A 19,747-nucleotide genomic window follows, 5' to 3' on the forward strand; every position below is an offset into this window, starting at 1 on the left:
TTAGTTCTCTGTTCCTGTCTCCTCAACTTCCTCTCTTTCTTTGTGATTGATGAGTTTCTGTAGTGTTGTTTGGCTTTCCCTTTTTTTAATTTTGCATATCCACTACAGGTTTTAGGTTTGCCGTTACCCTGAAGTTCTTATATAATATCCTGAGTTATAGCAGTGTATATTAATTGGACAGGCACTTGAGTCTAAACACATTCTCTACACGTACCTGGGTGACTCAGTTGGTTAAGCATCTGTCTTCAGCTCAGGTGTGATCCCAGGGTCCTGGGATCAAGCCCTACATCCAGTTCCCTGCTCAGCGGCCTGCTTCTCTCTCTCCCTCTGCCTGCTGCTCCCCCTTCTTATGCTCTCTCTTTTTCTCTCTCCCTGTCAAATAAATAAAATAAAAAAATAAGAAATAAACACATTCTTTAAAAAAAAAAACTTCTCTTCCTTTTTCTTTATCTCTTCCATATTTTATGTACATGCCATCATATTTACATATTTTTTGTATTTTACATCTCTTTACTCATAACTTACTTATGCAATTTCTGGCCACTCATTTTCCATTTTAAAAAGTCAGTTTAACATTTATCGTAAGGCTGGTTTGGTGGTGATAAACTCCTTTAGCTTTGGTTTCTCTAGGAACATGCTGATCTCTCTTTCAAATCTGAACAATAGTCTTGCCAAGTACGTTCTTCTTGGTGGTACTTCTTCTTCCTTTCAGCACTTTGCATATATCATGCCACTCATTCTGGCTTGCAGAGAGCTTCATTTATTTTGACACTGTTAAGATGAAGGGTTCACTGGGTTATCTTCTACTGCAGGGTAAAGTTTTTTGCTTGTTTGCTACCTGGAAAGATGTGGAATATGACAACACACACACACATACACACACACACACATAAAAACACACACACGCAATAGTATTCTTTTGAATTTTCAAAATTTTCCTTCCTCCTCTAACCAGCATTACTCTAGCTGGTGGGCTGAGTTTTGCCCTGGCAGCCTGCTATGAGACGTCAAAGGGTACAGTGCGAATGTTCATCATCCTCTGAGCCCACACATCTGCCCCTCTGAAGAGCACAAGCCCCTCCCAATAGATTGTCATCCCACAACGGAAGTATCAAAACAAAGGTGCCTCTGAGAATTCCTTAAGGAACTCCCAAGGGTTGGAGCATGCTGATGTCCACCCAGGGGTCAGCTGCACAGTGCATGTGACAGTGGGCACCTGTCCCAGCACCGTCTGAGTAGGCAATCCACTCTACTTCTAATGTCTGAGATTCCAAGGAAAGTGAGGAGGCATCACTCCCACCAAAGCCCTGAGCTATATAAAGGCAAAGGACTCACACATAAGGAAAAAGACATTCTTATAGACACTTGGAGAAATTTTAGCATACTCATTAATTAACAATGAGTAAATAAGAAATTAAAAGAAAATCAAGTGCAGAGTAGGCTCCCCCGGAAGTGCCCCTGTGTAAGTGGCGGGGGCATGTTTCCAGGCAGGCCCCCAGTGCAGTTACCCTAGAAACCCGGGAAATCTGGTGCAGATGCGGTTACAACCCTCACAGTTCTATTTTTTTCCTAGCGAGCTGTGAGCCTGTCTAAGGGCCCTCTGGCGCAACACCGTGGAAGTAGTTGAGGCCACCGCCGCTCAGCGGGAAACTCTGAAATTTAATGGCACCGGTTTAGGGGATGGCCAATGTCAGGCGGTGCAGTCTCGGGCCTGTATACCTGTCCCAGGGTCACGGCCGTCACTGCAGTCGGATGAGGTGTCCCCGGACAGCAGACAGGCCGCGGAGGTTCAGCCTGCCAGTGAGCAGCCGCCTGAATTCGTGCCACAGTCAAGGCCAGGACCTGCCCTTGGAGGGAACTACGTCACCGCCCCCGGCGCGGCAGAGCTGGCGGGGACCCCTGACTCTCTAGAGACTTCCGACTCGCATTTGGACTTGGACAGTGAAACAGATTCAGATAGTTCAACCACCTCCTCATTCTCATCATCTTCCTCTTGAATATCACTTCCTCCACTGCTCTCGGGCAGAGAAGATGATTGACAAACTGGGAAGGAAAATAAGAATTTTCGTCTTAAAACAAAAGATGAGTTACTCCTTAATGAACTACCTTCTGTTGAAGAACTCACTATTATTCTGCCTGAAGATACTGTTTTAAAGCCCTTTGGGTTGGTTTCAAGTATTATTGAGCAATTAGTAATAATTCCATCTATGATTAACCTACCTCCAGTTAATGAGTCTGTAATTTTTTTTTTTGAGACTGTAATTTTTAAAAGCAATCGACAGGCAGCAGGAAAGATATTTGAGATATTTGAACCTGTTGCACATCCATTTATGTGTCATGGTTTAATTCTTCAGAGCACATTGAGAGAAAAGGTATGAAAATAAAGGACATTGTGTATTTTGGTCCGTCAGTGAAAGACTTTACTCAGTACATAGTCACAGAAATGCCCAGAGCGTCTCAATCGCATTCCTCAGTTCCTGCGATGTCAGTGAATCATTTGCAGAGAGCAAGTGTGACCTAGAAGAATTTATTCACTCTCTCAGTCCCATGTAGGTCAGGCCCATCCAAGGTCAAGGCTGAAATGGGCAAATCCCGGTGGGAGGGATGTGAGTGCCAAGTTATGGGAAAAGGCCTGGAGAACTGGCACTTTGGCCTCTCACCTTGAAAACATCAAGGGAGAGAGGCCTGGGGCAGAAAAAGCAAGGGAGCCCCTGACCAATCCTGAGAGACTGATTCCAGTACTCTGCAATTCTCTGCATTCTCTGTCAGAGAAACTTACCTGCACAGGCTGGACTGTAGGCTGAAACCATGAGGCCAGGATCCTACTCCCTGCTGACCTTCACCAAATAATCAGGCCCACCATTCACCAAGTGCCATTTCACTCTGAACATTATGTACTTTATTTCAATAAATAATTTACACTAATCCTCAGAGGAGAGTCTTTCCTCATTTTAAATTTGAGAGACAGGAGCTCAACAATAGGAGAGCACCTGTCAAGGGTCATCTGGTTGTGTGGCCAAATCCTACAGGAGCCAGGGGCACCCCAACCTCAGCTGAGCTCTAAACAGAGGGCATCAGATTGGGAGCACCAGCAATAGGAGTGCTCCAGAGATCAGACAGGCAGGAGAGGAGACAGAAATCATATTAGAACTTCTACTATAAAAAAGGGAACTAATGTCTGTACATATTTATTAGCTGCACATTTAAAATATGTTCTGAAAGGAGTAGATGATCCAAAGAGTTCATTGTTCTGCTTGTGTTTCTCCAGTTTTCCCAGCACCATTTCTTGAAGGGACTATCCTTTCCATTGGGTGTTCTTGGCTTCCTTACCTATTATTGGTTGACCACATGCATTGGGATTTAATTCTGGGCTCTCTATTCTGTTTTATTAGTGCACATGTTGCTTTTTGTGCCATTACCACATTGTATTCTGTTACTATGGCTTTCAGGTATGGTTTGAAATGAGGAAATGTGCTACCTTCAGCTTTGCTCTCCTTTTGCAGGATTCCTTTGGCTATTTGGAGTCTCCTATGCTTCCACACAAATTTCAGAATGATTTCGTCTATTTCTATAAAGAATGCCTTTGGTATTTTGATTGAGATCACATTGACTCTGTAATGGCTTTGTGTAATATGGTCATTTCAACTGTATTAATTCTTCAAATCATGAACATGGGATGTGTTTCCATTTGTTTGTGTCTTCAACTTCTTTCAGGAAAGTCTTGTAGTTTTCATTGTACAGGTCCTTCACTTCCCTGGTTACTTACATTCCTATTTTGTTGCTTTTGATGCTATTTTCCTTTTCTGATGCTTCAGCATTAGTGTAAAAGGATGCCACTGATTTTTGTAAGTCAATTTGTAATATGTCACTTTATTGAATCATTGATCACTTTCAACAGATTTTTTTAATTTATTTATTTTTTTATAAACATAGAATGTATTATTATCCCCAGGGGTACAGGTCTGTGAATCACCAGGTTTACACACTTCACAGCACTCACCATAGCACATACCTTCCCCAAAGTCCATAATCCCACCCACCTCTCCCGACCCCCCTCCCCCAGCAACCCTCAGTTTGTTTTGTGAGATTGAGTCACTTATGGTTTGTCTCCCTCCCAATCCCATCTTGTTTCATTTATTCTTCTCCTACCCTCCTAACCCCCCATGTTGCATCTCCACTTCCTCATATCAGGAGATCATATGGTAGTTGTCTTTCTCCGATTAACTTATTTCACTAAGCATGATACCCTCTAGTTCCATCCACGTCGTTGCAAATGGCAAGCTTTCATTTCTTTTGATGGCTGCATAGTATTCCATTGTGTGTATATATACCACATCTTCTTTATCCATTCATCTTCAACAGATTTTTTTTTATTGACTCCTCAGATTTTTCTGTATGTAAGATGATATTTGCAAAGAATGACATTTTCACTTCCACCTTCCTGATGTGGAAGGCTTTTATTTCTTTCTCTTGCCTAATTGCTCTAGCTAGGGCTTCCGCTACTATATTGAATAGAGGTGGTGAGAGTGTCCTTCCTTGTTATGTTCCTGTTAGAGGAAATGTTTTCAATTTTTCTTCATTGAGTAAAGTGTTTGCTGTGAGGTTCCTGTAGGTGGCCTTTATTATGTAGTGGTATGCTCCTCCTATACCCAATCTGTTAAGAGTTTTTATCATAAATGAATGCTATATTTAGTCTAATTTCTCTGAGCAACTTTTGAGATGATCACGTGATTTTTATCTTTCATTCTCTTGGTGTATTGAATTACATTTATTGATCTTTGTAAGTTCAACTACCCTTGCATCCCACAGATAAATCCCATTTAGCCATGGTGTCTAATTCCTTTAATGTATGAACTCAGTTTCATAACATTTTGCTGAGAATTTTTCCATCTGTATTCATCAAGGATACTGGTTTACTGCTTTTTTGATCTGGTGTTATCCTTATCTGGTTTGCTATCAAAATAATACTGCCTTTGTAGAGTGAATTTGAAATTGTTGCCTCTTCCTTAACATTCTAGAAGAGTTTAAGGAGTGTTGGTATTAGTTTTCCACTGCATGTTCATTAGAATTACTAGTGAAGCCATTTGACCATGAGGTTTTCTTTGGGGAGTTTTTTGATTACTTACTCCATCTTTTGAGTTACAAGTTATAAGTGTTAGGCCCCCTGGAGCTTCAGTGGACCCAACCCTTGTGCAGAATTCAGGGGCCACCAGGACAAACCCCTGGCTTTTCCTCATTCTTTGGTTCCCTCATTCAGGTTAGAAAGAGGCTCTGCGGGCAGAGTGGAGTCTCTACTGACCCAGGGGAAGGGAGAAAAGGAACAGTGATGGAGCAGGGCCAAGAAGTGGGAGGCTGATGAGGCTCCTCACTGCAGATGCTGACTTTAGAATGAGTCCTCCACAGCAGGATCACACAGCGAGCCATAGGGGTCGCTCAGCATGTGGAATCATTCCAGGCCCAGTGATTCCGTGTGCAACAACTCCTAAAGCCCCAGCCCCGGCCTCAGCCAGGTTGCTGACACCTCAAAGCCAGGCACTCCAGCCAGGACTGCCACAATCTCCTTACAAATACCTGGGGAGGACTCTCCTGGGAGGATGATGTTGGGCCCTGAGCCATGGCAGGAACAGAGGGTCAAGTTCTGGTGGTTGAGGGCATGGGGGTCCTGTAGGAACACTAATTGGTCCCTTGTCCTCCAAAAATAAAGGCTCCTCCAAAAAGCTGGGGGCTCCAACACCAGACTGGTTGATGGGCTACCATGCTAAATCATACCTGCAGCTGAGACAGAGTGCGTGCATGCCAGGGGACAAACAAGTCAGCGCAGCGGTCATCAAAGACCACGCTGTGAGGAAACAGGTTTCCCTGGCGGAAGTCCCTAACTGACTGATGGTAAAATTCTTGCTCATGCCCACTGAGCTGGGTGGGTATAGTGTCCCACAGTGTGCTGGGCTGCCCACCTGAATGTTGCTTTGAGCAGGCCTGAGAGGACATCGCGGGATGCTGCAGAGGCTTTGGGGTAGGTGGCTGGGTGGGCAGAACCAAATTTGGGGGGCTGTATGGGTATGGAGGCAGCCTCTGGTCAGTGGGCAGATTGCTGGTATCCAGGGGGACACCCTGAGTGATGCAGGACAAGGCAGGTGACATTGTTGTCAAAACCTTTTTGAGCAGCTGCTCTTGGGTGTCAGCTGGGCCCTTGGGCAACCTCAGGCAGCTGAGGGGCACATGGTACTGGCAGGAAGGGATTTCAGAGGAAGAAGCTGGGTAAGGGGGGTACCCAGCACAGGAAAGGAAGCTGAGGGGGAGGAATTGGAGGATGAGAGAGCCAGAGCACTGAGTGAGGGATGGCCCAGGGAGGAGGCTGACAGTGAGGGGTGGCTATCAGAGCCTTGAACATGAGGGTGGGGAATGCTCCAGGAAGCCTAGGGGTTGGGATTGCTCAGGGAAGACCACAGGATGGGTAGCTGAGCAGGGAGTAAAGTCCTGTCTCATCATAGCCCAAGCTTGGTCCAGGCACTGGCTCCCACTGATCCTGAGGTGGATCATGCTGTGTCTTAATTTGGAGGTACTGATGCCCTCACTCAGGCTGGGGTAGGCTGTTGCCTCAGGGCCCTGGGGGGTGGGGTGTGCCAGAGGAAAGTGCAGGTTGGTGAGATCAGATAGGGAGCTTCCTGTGTTCATGGCTGGTGGAAGGGCAGGCACATTGGCAGGCTGGTCGGGAAGCACATGGTTCTCTGATTAACATCAGAAAGGTGTTCATTGCAGGGAGTTCACAGGACTAAGATCAGAAAGAACATAAGGACAGCTTCCAAGCATGGCAAGGCTTCAACAAATCTTTGCCCTCTAACAACTTCTCTTCAATAACAGGGACTTTGGAGTGCACTTTGCCATTCAGAAAATCTCCATGGTGGCTGTGCAGGATGCTAGGAGAGGCGGGGCCTGGGTAAGTGTCCTGAGGGCTGGAGTTCCTCACACTGGTGTGAAGGCAGAGTCAGTACTTGTCCTATTCAGTCAGATGGTAGTAGAAAGACCTGCCCCTTCTCCGGGACGTTGTCCCAGGGCACATCCTCCACCAGCTGGGCTCTGGGGGAAGAGACAAATAGGTAGGACCACAGGGAGAGCTGTCTTTCTGGCAGGGATAGCAGTGGAGTGGGGACACCATTTTTCTGGAATCTCTCTGTAACTGTTCCGAAGCTCCCAGTGCCCAGGGCTCCACAATGAATACAGAGGCAAGTTGAGGGGGCTTTTGGAACTCAGCCAGGTCAGGGCTCATCTGGTTATCAGTGGGCAGAGAACGGCCATAAGGAGAGCTCCTTGTGTATGCCAGTTGCAATTTGGGGGCGTGTAGGTCCCATGTGTTCCTCAACCCCAGGCTCTCTGGTGTCTGTGCTTTCCCTACAAGCCTGTCTTCCTGCCCTTCAGTCTCCACCTGTGCCTCTCAGATGACTAGACTGGTCTGTTCACGTTGTCTACACCTTCTTGATATAGTCAGGAAGTCTTGGTCAGTTGTGTGTTAGTCAGTCTTGGTCAGTTGTGTGTTTCTAGGAATGTACCCATTTCCTTTAGATACATAATTGTTGGTATGCAATTATTCATAGTCTTTCATGATTCTAAATATTCCTGTCCTATCCATTGTAATAACCCTCTTTTATTTCTTCTTTTTTTATTATATTATATTAGTCACCGTACAGTACTATGTCTCTTTTTTTCTTGGACTAGCTAACTTATTGCCAGCTTGTGTTCATCATCTTCTAGAACCAGCTTTTAGTTTCATTGATCTTTTCTATTGTTTTTCTGGTCTCTGTTTCATTTTCTTCTGCTCTGATTTTTATTATTTCTTTCTTTTTGTTAACTTTGGGTTTAATTTGTTCCTCTTTTTCTAGTTCACTGAAGTATAAAGGTAGATTGTTTGACATCTTTCAAATTTTTTGTTGCTCTAAACTTCTTCTCAGAACTGCTTTTACTGCAAACCACAAAATTTGATACATTTCATTTTCATTTTCACTTGTTTGAGACCATTATTTTATTTCCCTTTTGATTTCCTCTTTGACCTATTGATTGTGTTACCAAACTCAGACTAGTTGAGCACCCAATGCCCAGTAAGCGAATGTCTGAGACATGGGTTTTGAGGCAAAGAAACCTTCATTATCACAAGGAAAGCCCAGTGAGAAGGCTGGCTATCATTCCCAAAGCTGCAGTGCCCTCTGGAGGAAAAGGGACAGCCACTACTTGTTTAGGGAAGGAGGTGAATGTATGAGAGGAGGATGAGGTGTTTCTGGAAACCTTGAGAGGGTGGGCCTTGAAACAATCTGGAGCTCTATATTCTTCCGGAAAATAAGGCACCCCATTCAGGACCTGGAATGATGAGGTATGTCAGATAATTTTGAGACAAATGTTTCTTTCCACTCCCCATTAGGTTCCTATAATCAGTGGGTCAACAGGGAGTAGGGGTAAAAAGCAAAGTAAATGATTGATCATGCATGAGGTTAAGAGATGCAAAAACGTCCACAGTAGGGAATAAAATGTGATGTGTAGCTAAGGTAATAATGCAACTAATACAATATAGCTCTGCATATGCTTTCAAGACTAGTCCAAGAACCAGGTGTCTGACCTCAGTTGTTTAAAATTTTGTGATCTCTTTCCCACATATTTTTAGGTCTACTGAGTTTCCTCTTGTTCATTTTACTTTCATACCAACGTGGTCAGAGAAGTTGGCTGATATGGTTTCAATCTTCTTAATTTTGTTAAGATTTCTGTGTTCCATCAGGGGATCTATCCTGGAGAACGTTCAAGGTACACATGAGAAGAATATGCATTCCTCTGCAGGTGGACAGAATGTTCTGGAAATGTCTGTCATTTTTTTCTGAAGTGTGGTTATGTTCTGTTTCCTTGCTGATTCTGCATCTGGATGATCCATCCATTGTGGACCATGGGATATTAACGTCCCTGCTATTACTAGATTATTGTCTATTTCTCCCTTAAGATCTGTATTTGTTTAATGTGTTTCAATACTCAGGTGTTAAGCACAGGTATTTACAACTGTTATATCTTCTTTTTGGCTTAAAGTCTATCTAGTCTGATGTACATATGGCCACACCTGCTTTCTTTTCAGTACCATTTTCTTGGGTTATCCACATCCATTCCTACACTATAAACCTACATTTGTCCATTGTACAGCTAAAATGACCCTTCTGAAAGCATCACAAACTTGGTCTATGTTTTTAAGTTATCAAGGCACTCTCTGTCATTTGATTGGTAAAGTCAACCCACTTACGTTTACATGATTATTGATACCTAAGGACTTACTATTGTCCTTTTATCTTTTTTTTCTGGTTGTTTTGTATCTTTATTATTTCTTCTTTGTGTTTTTGTCTACTTTTATCATTTGATGGTTTTCCATGATGATTCCCTCAGTTTCCCCCTTTTTAAAGTTCTCTCTGCTCTAGATATTATTTTGTCTTACCATGAAGTTTGTATAAACTGTCTCATAGATTAAATGGTGCTTTTCCTGCTGTTGGCAACTTTTCTTCATTTGCCTACATAGCTGTTCTCATTTTCCCCCTCCCCTTTGACATTTTTGCTGTCACAAACTGTTTTCCTGGTATAGGTTTCTTACCAACTGTAGTAGCTCTAGTTATTTTTAATAACTTTAGCCATTGCTGTTATCATTAAGTGTTTAATGCCCTATTCTAAGATAAGGTTACAGTTTCTGACTCTGTCTGCCAGCTTACTCAGAGTCTCTGTACCTTCATCTTTTCATTACAGTATTAAAGTTCCGCTCAATATGTCTTGGAGGCAGGACTAGTGATGGGGAATACCCTCAAGTTTTCTTTGAATGGCAAAGTCTTTATTTCTCCTTCATGTCTGAAAGATAAATCCTGGATACAGATTTCTTGTCTGGTAATATTTATTTGTCAATGTTATGAGTATGTCATTCCATTCTCTCCTGGCCTATAGACTTTCTGCTGAGAAATCTGCTGATGTTCTCTCTTATGGGGGCTCGTTTTTAGGTTACTCTCTTTTATCCTTTCAAGATTCCTTCTTTATCTTTGACATTTGGCGGTGTCATTGGAAAGTGTCTTGGAGATGGTATTTTTGTATTGAGATAATAAGGTTGTCTATTAACTTCATAGACTTCTATGTCCACTTCTTTCCCCAGGATTGAGAAGTTCTCAGACAACACTTTTGTAATAACAGCTCTGCCCCTCTTCTCCTTCTCTTCTCCTTTTGATATACCCACTCTTCTTAACTGGCTTTCCTAATGGAGACTGGAAGCTCTTGCAGGATTTCTTCATTTTTTAAGCTTGTTTTCCTTTAAAGTAATCTCTACATGCAACGCAGGGCTTTGGGTCACAACCCAAAGATCAAGAGTCGGATGCTCCACTAACTGAAGCAGCCAGGCACCCCAGGGTTTCTTCACTTTAAAAAATAATAATAAACCTTAGTTCTCTTCACTTCCACCTGAATCATTTCTAGATTCCACCTTTCAGATCATGTATTCTCCCTTCCACCTGATCTGCTCTATTTCCAACGTTTCTAATGCATTGTTCATCTCATTTACTGAGTTCGGCTCCAGAATTTCGGTTTGGTGCTTTTTTAGAAATTCAGTCTCTTGGGTAAAGTACTCCTTCTATCCATTCATTTTATTACTGAGTTCATTGAATTGCCGATCTTCTTGTATCTTGCTGAATTCTGTTCTGACATTTATTTTGAATTCTCTATTACTTAGATCACAACCTTCTGTAAATGTAGGCTTGGTGGCTGGAGAACTGTCATTTTTTTTAGCAAAACCATATTACCATGATTTTTCATGCTCTTTAATGAGATTTTCCTCAGTCGAATACTTTGAAGTAGCCAACACCTTTTGTATGTAGGTAAAAATTTGTTAACTTTGATTCTAACAGTTCGTGGGTGGGAGGTTAGAGACCCTTCTTTAGTATTACAGCAGGTGGCAGAAGAGCACAAGTTTCTGGTTTCTCTTACCAGAGTAGCCCTGGTGGCTGTATAGACCAGGCTCAAAGAAAAAAAAAAAAAGGATGGAGCACTGGGTGTGGTGCAAAAATAATGAATACTGTTACGCTGAAAAGAAATTTTTAAAAAAAATTTTTTAAAAACCCACAAAAAAAAAAAAAAGTAGGAGGCTGGCACTCTGGAGGGGCCAATATGTACTAAGCCTTTGGGCCTTGGGTGTGCCCCACACTCCAGGAGGAGGATCCTCAAGTTCGGGAGTCCCACGGAGCTGGGAGCTCTCTTGCTGAACTCTGAGGGCAGACGGTGAATAAAGTGTTTCTTCTTCTCTGCCTCCTTCCCTTGCCTTTTCCTTCCCCCCACTGTCCCCTCCTGGTCACAGATGTCCTACCTCACAGGACCCTGCTCTGTGGCTTCATAGCTAGGGGGTCCTCCAGCCACAACCCAAAGGGCCAAGTAGCCTTTCACTCACCCCTTTCCAAACCCAGCTCCTCCGCCACAGGAGTCACAGGTGAGCATTACCACCACTGTAGAAGCCAGGATAGCAGGCCCCACCAAGCTGACTGGGCTCTGGTCTCCATGAGGCCCAATACACACCTCTTCAGATGTAAACATGGATGCATCTCTTTGGTGTCTCGTGTGCTGTGCAGAGGAACTTTGTTGGGTTTTGGAATCTTACTAGTTGTAAACAGAAAGGGGGAGACAAATGGAAGGACTCATTCTGCCATGATGCTGACCTCACTCCTCCCAAGAATGATGGTTTTAACCACTCTTTCTGGAATTACATGGGCAACTGGTGCACTTGTTTCAAAAGATTCCTCTTTTTGTGTGGATAATTCATATCACATCCATACCTTCCTTTCCTCTCCATTTCAAAGGAAATATACCCGTAGCCCCTCTAAAAGTAATCCACTGTCATAAAGCCACAAGCCATATGGAAGAAGGAGATGAACATGTCAGATAATATATTAACATGTAGAGCATTTAAAATATATGCACAGATCCCAAAGAGTATATTTATGGCTTTATTGGTATGTTGTTTTGGTTTTGTTTTGGGTTTTTTTTTTTTTATAAATTTGAACATTCTTCCACTACCCTTTCCCATATACTATGAGAAGTGCAGTGCCCTGTTCCAACATACAGTTCAGTTTAGATGTTTGTATCAGCCAGTGTCCAGTCAGGAGGCAGAAGCCACATCAGTCATTTTAACAAGAAAATCTGATATAAAGAATTATTAAGAAAGAGGTATTTAGTGGGGAAATGGACATTGGGGAGGGTATGTGCTATGATGAGTGCTGTGAAATGTGTAAACCTGGCGATTCACAGATCTGTACCCCTGGGGATAAAAATACATTATATGTTTATTAAAATAAAAAAATTAAAAAACAAAAAAAAAAGAAAGAAAGATGTATTTAATTTGAAAGAGATAAAAGAAAGCTCTATGGAAACCAAAAGTAGAAGATACAGGAAGCAGACATTACCTCTAGAATTGAGGTAGAGCATCCAAAAAACGGAATACATTTGAAAGAATAAGATTGACATTCTGTTTATTGGACCAGGTGGGACCAGAGTCCCCAGGAAGGAAAGAAATTCACCAATAGGCTGCAGAACAAGCCTGTTGGGCAGGAAAACCCTCACTAGAGAACTGGCAATATTCCCTGGGAGACAGCGTTCTACAACACAACCTGCTACAATGCCATACTCATTCACCCAAAGGCAAGAGAAGCTAAGTCTTCTCCAGGCCACTGTCAGCAGCATTATAAGATCAAGGGGGAAACGACACCAAAGGTAGGACACCTAGGTGGCTCACTCAGTTACATGTCTTCCTTCAGCTCAGGTCAGGATCCCAGGTTCCTGGGATCAAGTCCTGCTTTGGGTTCTCTGCTCAGCAGGGAGTCTGCTTCTCTCTCTGCCTGCCACTCTCCCTGCTTGTGCTCACTCAATCTCTCTCTGACAAATACATAAATAAAATCTTTTTTAAAAAACACAAAAAGAGTCCTTCCTGCCCCTGGGCCATGCGTCGAGCCGACATTGAGGCATCCTCGTGATTCGACCCCACACGCCCACCCTCGCGACATCAAGATGACTACTGGCAACAGGCTGGACTCAGCTACATCCGATACTCCCAGATCTGTGCAAAAGCAGTGAGAGATGCATTGAAGGCCGAGTTCAAAGCAAATGCTGAGAAGACTTCTGGCAGCACTGCAAAAATTGTGAAACTGAAAAAAAGAGTACTCTACTCTGGCTAAAGCTTGAAATGCTACATTTTCCAAGGTGAAGATGTGTGGGTCCATGTTACAACAGATTGAAAACGATCTCCTGGGGCACCTGGGTGGCTCAGTGGGTTAAGGCCTCTGCCTTAGGCTGGGGTCGTGATCCCGGGGTCCTGGGATCAAGCCCCACATCAGGCTCTGCTCGGAGGGGAGCCTGCTTCCCCCTCTCTCTCTGCCTGCTTGTGGTCTCTCTCTGTCAAATAAATTAAGAAAAAAAAAATCTTTAAAAAAAAAAAAAGAAAGAAAGAAAACGATCTCCCTGCATGGAAAAGAAATCCTGCCTTGTTTTCAAATGACAATGCCAATAAATTAAAATATGGTTCCAAAAAAAAAAAAAAACCCAAAAGAAAAAAGCTTTTACTCCTGCTCCATCTTGCTGTGTTCCCTCTGGTGCCCTGTAGGAATTCAGTGTCTGCATACACAAAATCTGACTTGTATACGCCTCCCTGGATGAGACTAATTGAAAAACAAAGGAGGAATGCCCAGAACGTTAGGCCTCCATTGAAATTTCTTGGCTGAAAGTGACCACATTCTTACTGCGGCTCAAGGCTCTCATCTAGGAAGTAAATGTTTAAATTTTAAGGAGAAACAGGCACATGGTGCTCATGTACTTCATGAACTCCTACCCTCCTTGCCCTATTCACACACTGCCCCATATATTATTGTCCTGACCATTAAGGCTACACTCTCCTCCTTGCTTTGTGCCTGTGCTTGGTGTATTGATACGACCCCAGTGAAACTGGAGACAAAGCTTGGCTGGAGGCTCTCTGCCACTAGAGTGTCTGGTCCCCAGGCCTCTCCTTTCTCCTATGAAGGTGTCTGGAGGAGTCTTTTCATTCACCATCTCAGGGTTTGCTGGCCAAACCCAACAGTGCACTAACTGACAAAGACTGTGCCAAATATGCCACATGGCAAAAATGAAACATTTATGACATCCGGTATCAACAAGTAGGGCACATACAGGGTAGATTTGACTCAAAAGGCAATGAATTGATAATGGGCAGATTTCACACTTTTAGTTCCTCAATTTCCACATACACCATTTACTCACATTGGAACTTCCATATAACAACACAACAACTCCACATTTTCACCCATCTACAGGGCTACACTTACAAATGAAAAAGTTCTCACTCTTTCCCCAAAATAGAATAAACAGGCAGTCCCAGGCATTGAATCAGTTATATTTATTCCTTAAGTCCAGCCACACTCATTTGACTAATCTGTTACCTAGAGATTATATTTGAAATATTACCAGGGACAACTTGCATAAAATCACACTGGTAAGAAGGGAGAAGGAAAATAGATAATTAATACAAATGACATATCTACATGACGAGAAAGAAATATGCAACCTGACTCCAGTCCTTTTCCTATTTTTGGTCACAGGCAGGAACTGAAATCAGTGACCTCCTTCTTCCACTTCCCATTCCGTGTCTTCCTGATCTCTCCCAGAACCACAACAGGTCGGTGTTCTAGTTCAGGAGCCAAAAAACCTTTATTCATTAAGGTCTGAGTCCTCAAGAGTTTGGCTTCCTTCTGTTTCCTGTGGAAACAGGATGTAAAGTTGGATGGAACCCACCTTTACAATTGGACTAGAAGTACTGAGAAGCCGTACATAGATTCTGGAACTGTGCTCATGGTCAAAACTTTCTACAATTCATACAGGCTCTGAAAACACTCATCTTCATTTACCTCTTTATTCTGGTAGCAGTTCTGTTCTTTCCAACTGCTGTTGACTCACAAGGAAACCCAAACTCTCATTTTCCATTCTCTGAATAAATGCAGCATCAGTATTTCAGAAATAACAAATATTTACTAAGTTTCGTTAAGATAAGTATGTCTCATCCATTCCAGAATAGGAAGCATGTACAATAGAATATTACACTCCACTCTTCTTAAGTCTATTAGCCATACATTTCTTCAGAAATGTTCAGATGGACAATGTTTTTTAGTCAGAGTGCACATTTCCTAAATAGAGCTGGTAACCCACCCATAGCCTCTGGGTTCATCTGCACATCTCAAACTATATAAAATAAAAACCATTTAATTCTTCAGAATAATTCAGACCTCATCTTATTTCATATCAAAACAATACAAAGACTCCATGAAATAATGTTCATGATCAAAAGAAACATGACTTCCAATAGCAAAATTCAGCCAACCCCATTATAGCTGAAAAAGTCAACATTTATCTTCTAATACCTGAGCATAAGGCATGAACCAACTATTCTCATAACCACACCCCAGCAGTCTATACCCAGAAGAGAAGGGCAAGACACCCGGTCATTCAGGACTAACTTCAGAGGTTATTACTCCTGGGAGTCTGCAGCTCCAGGAGGAGACACCATGAGGAATCTGGGACAGTGTTGGAGCATTATGGGGATATAACTTCAGGGCGCCAGGGGAGTAATGGAGATTCAGCCCCTGGGAGATCACCATCAACACCACAGCTTGAACTGAACCCCTGCCCTGAGAGGCTCACAGGCTCCTCTGAAGAACAAGGAGGGTTGTTAACAGGTACAGGGGTCTGCAAAGGCCCACCCACCCCAGAGCAGATGGTCAGGGACACATCTCCTGACCTCAACCTGAAGTATGGAAACAGAGTCCCACAGGAAGAAGCGAGAGGGAAGGAGAAAATGTGGGAACCATCAGTCATGTTGTAGAATGAGACATCCCCTTCCTTCAGGTCCAGGAAAACCCCTACCCTCTGGGGAATTCGCACGTGTTCTGAATTATATGGGAGGTAACAGAGTGTATTTTCATACATCCCCACAACCCAGAACTCCTTTTCTGGGGATTCATGGTAATAGGCTTTCCTCTCCAAATCTCCCCTACAGACTCCCAGCGCCCACTCACTTCTATTTGCATTCCTGATCTCCACCTCCCAGTAACAGCACCCTGATGTGATGCCTTCATGACCCAAGACACTATATAACCCAACTTCTGTGTCTTTGGGTGAGTCCTTCGAAGTCACACTAGTCTTGTCTTCAGAGACAGCAAGGTCGGAATGGGCAGACTCTGGATCCAGACTGACAGACACTGCAGAGACAGTTGCCAATCATTCAAGGACTTGCCTTACCACATAACAAGGCACACAACCACCACCCCACCCCCAGACAACTAGCTGCATACAGGGAGGACCAAAGCTCCTGAGATGAGAGCCTTCTGGCTCAAGTACACAGCCCTCCAACCAGAAGAAGTAAGCATAAGACTGATCTGGGGGTTAGACATGTCACAGGGCACTTGAGGGCCAGACTGGACTCCAGCACTAAAGAATACCCATTTATATCCAGTATCAGTCACACCCAGTAATCCCAGCTACATGACTTTCACCGCCCCATCCCACCCCACTACCACTGATGATGCCAGCATCTGCATCACCACAGCAAGCTGAAGGAAATGTCAGCAGCCATGGGATAGCAGTAGGAGCACCCAAACAACAGAAGTAACTCAAAGGCCTGGAACTTCTCCTTCTGCCAATCTACAAGAAAACCACATTGCACAAATGTGAACAACAAATCAGATATTTGAGGAGACTATACAAACCATTGTTGGTATATCCTCTGAAATACACTGAACCAAGACTTACAGGGAATAATGTTTTGGAAGCTTTCACCTGATAAATTTATTTTTCACGCACATTAATTCATTCTCTCTCTCTCTCTCTCTCTCTCTCTCTCTTTCTCTCTCTCTCTCTCTCACACACACACACACACACACATGCACACTCTCTCTATCATACACCCACAGCCATCATGTTCCCATGAAACCCAAGCCATAAAGCTTAACTCCACTGAGCGGCTGGATACTGACCTAAAAAGAAGGCTCTTTGCACAGATTTCATTATCAAAATAGGCTTTCTCAATTTCTAGCCACGTATCCATCCTGAAAGCTAAGTTTTCTTGAGAAAGAACTGAGGAGATCAAAATTTCTGAGGCCGGGACGCCTGGGTGGCTCAGTGGGTTAAGCCTCTGCCTTCGGCTCAGGTCATGATCTCAGGGTCCTGGGATCGAGCCCTGCATCGGGCTCTCTGCTCAGTGGGGAGCCTGCTTCCTCCTCTCTCTGTCTGCCTCTCTGCCTACTGGTGATCTCTGTCTGTCAAATAAATAAATAAAATCTTTAAAAAAAAAATTCTGAGGCCTCCATTTACTTATAAAGAACTGGCTGAACTGAACTTGCAGGTTGACTCAAAGCCATGGTAGAGGCAATAGAACTTGGTGAAGCTGCACTTGGAGGATGACTCTCAGCCATGGGTGAGGAGAACTCAGGATATGGCACCAGAGAAATCTGGTGCCATATCCTGAGTTACCCATCAAGAGGTAATGGAGAAGATTCAAGGAAGGAGAGAGAAAAGTTCAAAGCAAGAAAGACATACATCTAGTGAAAGAAAGTAATGAATTTGCTTCCCTATATCATGGAGTATTGCAAGGAAAAACATCCCTGCTTCTCCCTATAATCACCTAGAGAGATCAAAAGCAGCAGGAGACACCACACATGATCAGCCCCCAAGTATGGCTGTGTCCTATGCCCCAGAAACTGTGAATATGTTTTGGCAGAGAGGACTTTACAGATGTGAGTAAGGTTAAGGAACTGGAGATACAAATGCAGCAGGGGTGGAATAACAATTTCTCCAAAAACCTAGACGGAACCTCAAACCCAATTATCCTAAGGACCACATCAAGCTACCCTCTATAAAGTGAGGTCCTGAAATGAGCAAGAGAAGAATAGAGAGACTCCATCCCTCAGTGATGCAAAGCATAAACTCCTCCAACCTTCATACTCCCTTTTGGGAAGAAGAAAAGCCAACTGATCACAGCAAATATGTATCTGTCATTAGACCCTGAAAAGTCTGCACGGTAAAGCTGTGACCTCCAACAGGACAGAGACCCCAGAACAAAATTAGAACGATTATAAAATAAGAACAGGACACTTTCTCTAATATTTGCCGACAACATGGGACCCCTATTCTGCAACCCTAGGATCACACTCCTCCCCCGACAACTTCGGAAGGGTGAGATGGCCTCATTATGTGAAGCAAACCCAGTTAGAGAATTAATTCAAAACACCTTAAAATAAATATGTCTTTTAAGAAATCTCTCAAACATGTATCAAGGAGTTTATTACTTGTTGCACACCCAATAACTTGCATGTCCTTTGTGTACTTCCAACTCTAACCACCATGGCTGTCATTTGTGGTCTCTCTCCTGCCCAAAGCCACCCAAAGTGTCTCTTCTACTCTCAGCCCCCCAAAGTGTCTCTGAGAGGAATCACAGGCTCTCTACTTTCCTTCTCATCTCCTCCTCTCTTCTCCAACCAGCTTTTCTTTCCCTGATGTACTCCCAAATTTTCTCTGGTAAACAATTTTCACTCCTCAGATCTTCTCCTATTGCACTCCTCACACATTGCCCCTAATGAATCTAACAAGTACTGAGCCCACCAGGTAAATCCAGAATTCTCCTAAAAGGAGAGATAATGGTCGTGAACAATTATAAGTTACTGTCCTTTAAAAAATTAATTTCTTAATGTTGTAATACAAACACTTACATAAGATTTCGTATATAATGGTCAGAATCTCACAAACCCACTACCAGGACTCCCTACACATCCTGGAGACTCTGGATCTGAGAATCAGAACAGCTGACCTAAGGAAAACTACTTCCAACACAACCATGGAGGTTTAGAGGAAGATACCTGGCTTGGACAAGGAGTCCGAGCATGCAGAAGCAAAATGAAGACCATCGCTCCAGAGAAAGAGAAAAAAAAAAAAAAAAAAAACAGGAAAACCAAAGCAAGATCCAAAAAGAGGTAGGAATTTCAGGGTAAAATGGATTCAGAAACAAGGATCCCTTAAGGAAGACCTGAGTCCTAAGCAGGCAAGCTTGATTTTGAAATCTTCCAGAGACAACAAATTCTGAAGTACACCGTCAATGCCATGGTCCAACCGCCCTTACAAATGACCACTCTGTTGTCACTGTACCAACAAACTATCCGTTGAACAAGGTGTGTCCAGAGGGTGTTGCTAATTCTAACAGCAACCTACAGTAGAGGATGGGTCAGAATAGAGGCAGATCTGTGTTCCCAAGGACAGTCCCTGCAGTCTTCAGAAGGACACAACAAACATAACAAGGAGATCAGGGACACCAACCCCATCCTGGTGTGAGGTCCAATGACAGAGAAGGTGGCACAGTGGAGGCTGGGGAGGTAAAGCCACAGGAAACGGAGTCACTTACCTGCATACAGTTTTGCCTTCTTCAGGGCTGAAAGGGAAGACACCCTGGTAAGACATGAGCCAGAACAAGTCTACATAGTATTGATCTACTGGCACTTGACTCCTCTCTGTGCTACAGGTGACACTATCAACAGAGTCAGGAGAGAGGCCAGAGAGGAGATATCCTCCTGACATGGGCAGACAATAGGATGTTGTGGGAAATTGCCTGGACCACAGGTCAGAGAGCCGGCATTGCAGGCTGAGTTCCATGCCTGCCAATTGCTGTTGTGTGACCTTTGCC

General features: G+C 43.5%; 2 protein-coding genes and 2 pseudogenes across 4 annotated transcripts; 2 read left to right on the plus strand and 2 right to left on the minus strand.

The window, feature by feature from the left end:
* Window positions 1-634: 634 nt before the first annotated feature.
* LOC308344388 (H/ACA ribonucleoprotein complex non-core subunit NAF1-like) lies at window positions 635-2,521 on the plus strand (annotated as a pseudogene). The gene is made up of 2 exons: window positions 635-675; window positions 1,595-2,521. The product of its transcript is annotated as an H/ACA ribonucleoprotein complex non-core subunit NAF1-like (transcript).
* Window positions 2,522-5,482: 2,961 nt separating this feature from the next.
* LOC308344389 (CREB-regulated transcription coactivator 2-like) lies at window positions 5,483-9,746 on the minus strand (annotated as a pseudogene). The gene is made up of 3 exons: window positions 9,741-9,746; window positions 5,839-7,423; window positions 5,483-5,758 (listed from the first exon to the last, which is right to left on the minus strand). The product of its transcript is annotated as a CREB-regulated transcription coactivator 2-like (transcript).
* Window positions 9,747-11,541: 1,795 nt separating this feature from the next.
* Window positions 11,542-13,211, plus strand: LOC308344390 (ATP synthase subunit epsilon, mitochondrial-like; the record flags this gene model as incomplete). The annotated part of the gene is made up of 2 exons (XM_080805942.1): window positions 11,542-11,569; window positions 13,045-13,211. 2 exons carry the CDS (start codon window positions 11,542-11,544, stop codon window positions 13,209-13,211), a joined length of 195 nt encoding a protein of 64 aa, XP_080662068.1.
* Window positions 13,212-15,612: 2,401 nt separating this feature from the next.
* Window positions 15,613-19,716, minus strand: LOC308344391 (butyrophilin subfamily 1 member A1-like; the record flags this gene model as incomplete). The annotated part of the gene is made up of 3 exons (XM_080805943.1): window positions 15,613-16,277; window positions 19,469-19,495; window positions 19,698-19,716. The coding sequence occupies 3 exons, from the start codon at window positions 19,714-19,716 to the stop codon at window positions 15,613-15,615; spliced, it is 711 nt and encodes a 236-aa protein (XP_080662069.1).
* Window positions 19,717-19,747: the final 31 nt, after the last annotated feature.

Source organism: Martes martes, assembly GCF_963455335.1.
Source record: "Martes martes genome assembly, chromosome: 6".
Taxonomy (NCBI): domain Eukaryota; kingdom Metazoa; phylum Chordata; class Mammalia; order Carnivora; family Mustelidae; genus Martes; species Martes martes.